Below are 3,955 nucleotides of genomic sequence, written 5' to 3'. Positions count from 1 at the left end.
ACAATCAACATCTTAGTATTGCAAAAGAAGTTGGGAACATAGCTGGAGAAGGAAGAGCCTATTGCAATCTCGGCAACGCTTATCAAAGTCTGGGGAATTTTAAGCAAGCCATAGAGTACCACAATCAAGCTCTTAGTATTATGAAAGAAGTGGGAGACATAGCTGGAGAAGGAAAAGCCTATGGCAATCTCGGCAACTCTTATCGCAGTCTGGGGAATTTTAAGCAAGCCATAGAGTACCACAATCAACATCTTAGTATTGTGAAAGAAGTGGGGAACATAGCTGGAGAAGGAAAAGCCTATGGCAATCTCGGCAATGCTTATCAAAGTCTGGGGAATTTTAAGGAAGCCATAGCATACCAGAATCAATATCTTAGTATTGCGAAAGAAGTTGGGGACATAACTGGAGAGGGAACAGCCTATGGCAATCTCGGCATCGCTTATGACAGTCTGGGGAAATTTAAGCAAGCCATACAGTACCACAATCAGGCTCTTACTATTGCAAAAAAAGTTGGGGACATAGCTGGAGAAGGAAGAGCCTATAACAATCTCGGCAACGCTTATCAAAGTCTGGGGAATTTTAAGCAAGCCATAGAGTACCACAGTCAATATCTTAGTATTGCAAAAGAAGTTGAGAATAAAGCTGGGGAAGGAAAAGCTTATTCGGGTCTTGGCATCGCTTATGGCAGTCTGGCGAATTTAAAGCAAGCCATAGAGTACCTCAATCAACATCTTAGTATTGCGAAAGAAGTTGGGGACATAGCTGGAGAAGGAAAAGCCTATGGCAATCTCGGCAACGCTTATTACATTCTGGGGAATTTTAAGCAAGCCATAGAGTACCACAATCAACATCTTAGTATTGCGAAAGAAGTTGGGGACCCCATAGGGCAGGCAATGGCGTGCCATCAGCTCGGTCATGTTCATGAAATTTCAGACTCCTTGAGCAAAGCTCTTAATTACTATCGTCAAAGCATAAATTATTATGATGGAACAAGGCGTCTTCTTCAGTCAGAAGATGCATGGAAAATAAGCTTTCGTGACACAAAGCGGTTTGCGTACAACGCTCTGTGGACAGCACTTTTGAAGAGTGGAGAGGTAGATGAGGCTTTGTATGCTGCTGAGCAAGGACGAGCCCAGGCTTTGGGAGACATTTTAAAGAAACAATACGGTGTTGATGAGAACCCTTATTCGGCACTTACGATGAGGTTAAGTTTTGGAATGAACGATTTACCTTCACAAACTGTTTTCACAGCACTTGATGGGAACACGATCAGCTTCTGGCTGCTAAGAGAAGATATCGGGATAAATTTTAGACAAAAGGAAATCAAAAATGGAAGTGCCAAATCACTGATGGAAAGTACTTTTAAAGAGATCGGTGTGGGAACTGTTGTACAATGTGAGAATCGTTCCCTTGACAGACAACACAACGACTTCTCGTGCAGTAGGGAAGCTGTTGAGGAAACCGTTCACTCCTTGAGCTTCTCTGTGAACTGTTTACAGCCCTTGTATGATGTGTTAGTCAGCCCTATCGCAGACTTGCTCCAGGAAGATGAGTTAGTCTTTGTTCCTGATGGACCATTTTGCTTGGCGCCTTTTTCTGCATTGAGTGACTCTGTCAGGATCCGTGCAATCCCCTCGCTGACTGCTTTAAAAGTGATCACTAGTGCACCTGACTACTTCGAAAGTAAGAATGAAGCGCTGCTTGTTGGCGATCCATTCTTGAAGGAAGTCACTTGGGGCAAGGGGGAACCCATGTATAAACAGCTACCATGGGCGAAAAAAGAGGTGGATATGATTGGAAATCTTCTTCAGACCATGCCTCTTACAGGTCAAAGTGCAACCAAAGCTGAGGTGCTGAAAAGAATGAAGTCAGCTGCTTTAATCCACATTGCTGCACATGGAGATGCTCAATTTGGAGAAATTGCTTTGGCCCCAAATCCCAAACGCACATCACAGATCCCCGAAGAGGAAGATTACATGTTAACGTTGAGCGATGTTCACGCAGTTCATCTTCAGGCAAGACTTGTTGTGCTGAGTTGCTGTCATAGTGGCCAGGGAGAGGTGAAATCTGAGGGTATTGTGGGAATAGCCAGGGCTTTCCTGTGTGCTGGTGCTCGATCTGTTCTGGTGTCACTCTGGGCAATCGACGACAAGGCGACCTTGATGTTTATGAAAAGTTTCTACGAACACTTAGCAAATAGAAAAAGTGCAAGTAGAGCTCTTCACCACGCTATGAAATCTCTTCGGGAGACTTATTCTGCCATAGAAAACTGGGCGCCATTTGTGCTAATTGGCGATGATGTCACCTTTGAATTTGGGCAACACAAACACGAAAAGAATGGTAAGTGCTATTTGAATATAACTTTAAGGACTGAATTGCTGTACTTTGTAAATGTTTTTAATCAGCAAGTTGTCGAAAGGAGCAGGTACGTTATTCAAATAGAAATGGTTTTAAAATCGGTTGGCAGTGTAAGTATTTTTACTTGAACTGCTTTGGCTAATACCTGATCGCTGAATGCCAGTTACGTACGAGAAGTGAAGTGAAGTTAGCTATTGAGGTCTTACAGTCTACACGTCGAAGTGACACTGAATAGGAATTGTTGCTGTTAACCAAGCACAAATGGTTTCATGAATTAAGATAATTGAGATATTATTTACTTCCCAATCAGAACGAAATTCCGCATTGCCATTTAACCCACTATTTGTTTCTTTCTTTATTGTTTCTTTTTTTCAGAAACGTGAGAAAACACTTGGACTTTGATGCGTCGATGTGTCATTTTTCTTTCTTCCTTTCTTCGATTGTATGAGCAATACTGTCCAGGTCCTTGCATTTGTGCCTTGTTTTGTAAGGGTCTGTACCAGGATTAGTTAATCACTTGATAGAAATAAGGGATTGGCAAAACGGTTTGCTTCCATAACTGAGGATCTAGCTGTCGTGTTCTTTCTTTAAATCTGACTTCAAAATAACTCCAAGCTTTCGCTGTATATTTCTCGAGTGTTCATTTTACGTGAAGCTGGTGACAAGTATACCTCTTTAATTTGGTATACCAACGTTCATTTAAAAGCAAGTGACAGTCTCGGGGAATGTGTATTTTCTCTAAGGTTGCCCAGAGCTAAATAATCAAATGAATCGATTTGGGAGGCAAATGTCTATAAGCGAGACAACGAGCATCCCTGCCGCTTTCATATGCGACTGCAAACGTTTTCCTTAGGCAAACGCCTAGATTTCTTTTCGTGATTTAAGATAATGCTTAGGCCTAAGGTTAGCATTTTTGTAAACGTTTTGGTTGTTTCAGCTACGGTGCCCCCTACCCCTCACCCCCTACATCCCAGCCCCGGAATATTCATGCCGAAGGTGAGTGCTCTCACCACTGTAACAGCTTGTGTTGTACAACATAATGGTATTAATAAAGGAAAGAAGACACTCATTCAACCTGTAAGGAAGTTTATTATATTTTAATCCTACACGTTATTACTGGACTGTATGCAATTTCAGTCAGTCATCTCCACTCACTGGTTAGTGTCTTTTACAATTAAGCTTCCAGTCTAAATGTTAGAATTCAAAAGGTTGCCTCCACTTTGGTGGGTAATGAAACCTAATATCAAATGAAATCAACTTCAAAGCTGTAAACCTTGAATACCACATTAGAAGAATTAAAGGTAGTAAAATATTTTAAACTATTGAAATGCTTATTGTATTATGCAGTATATTTGCGCGCGGAGCACCATTGTTAAGAAAATATGGTAACCCGTCGATGCGAGAAATCTTGGTTTTATAGCCATGACGTCATCGACCGTCCGTACGTACCTACGTCCGTCCACCCCTCCATGTATGCCAATGTGACCAGTATCATGCTAGTCCACAGCATACATCTTTGAAGAGCTAGCTACTTGCCAGAGGATGGTCAAGGAGGATCAAGTTGACGGTTTCAAACTGCACTAAATAACTGCCAGAA

General features: G+C 41.9%; 1 protein-coding gene across 8 annotated transcripts in view; it reads left to right on the top strand.

Moving 5' to 3' along the window:
• LOC137979279 (tetratricopeptide repeat protein 28-like) overlaps window positions 1-3,673 on the top strand; it is a 20,598-nt gene extending 16,925 nt beyond the window's left edge. For 7 of the 8 annotated variants that reach the window (XM_068826515.1, XM_068826510.1, XM_068826513.1 and 4 more), the window contains 2 exons: window positions 1-2,340; window positions 2,734-3,672. The exon at window positions 1-2,340 is cut by the window's left edge and continues 319 nt beyond it. In XM_068826515.1, the coding sequence (XP_068682616.1) occupies window positions 1-2,340; window positions 2,734-2,741 (2,348 nt within the window). In that variant the 3' untranslated portion in view covers window positions 2,742-3,672. Of the gene's footprint in view, window positions 2,341-2,733 lie in introns of all 8 variants that reach the window. The other variant, XM_068826509.1, reaches the window with a different exon arrangement.
• The last annotated feature ends 282 nt before the right edge of the window (window positions 3,674-3,955 follow it).

This window comes from Montipora foliosa, chromosome 12 (genome assembly GCF_036669935.1).
Source record: "Montipora foliosa isolate CH-2021 chromosome 12, ASM3666993v2, whole genome shotgun sequence".
Classification (NCBI taxonomy): domain Eukaryota; kingdom Metazoa; phylum Cnidaria; class Anthozoa; order Scleractinia; family Acroporidae; genus Montipora; species Montipora foliosa.
Note: the sequence above shows the minus strand (reverse complement) of the source record. Positions and strands in the feature narration are given on the sequence as shown.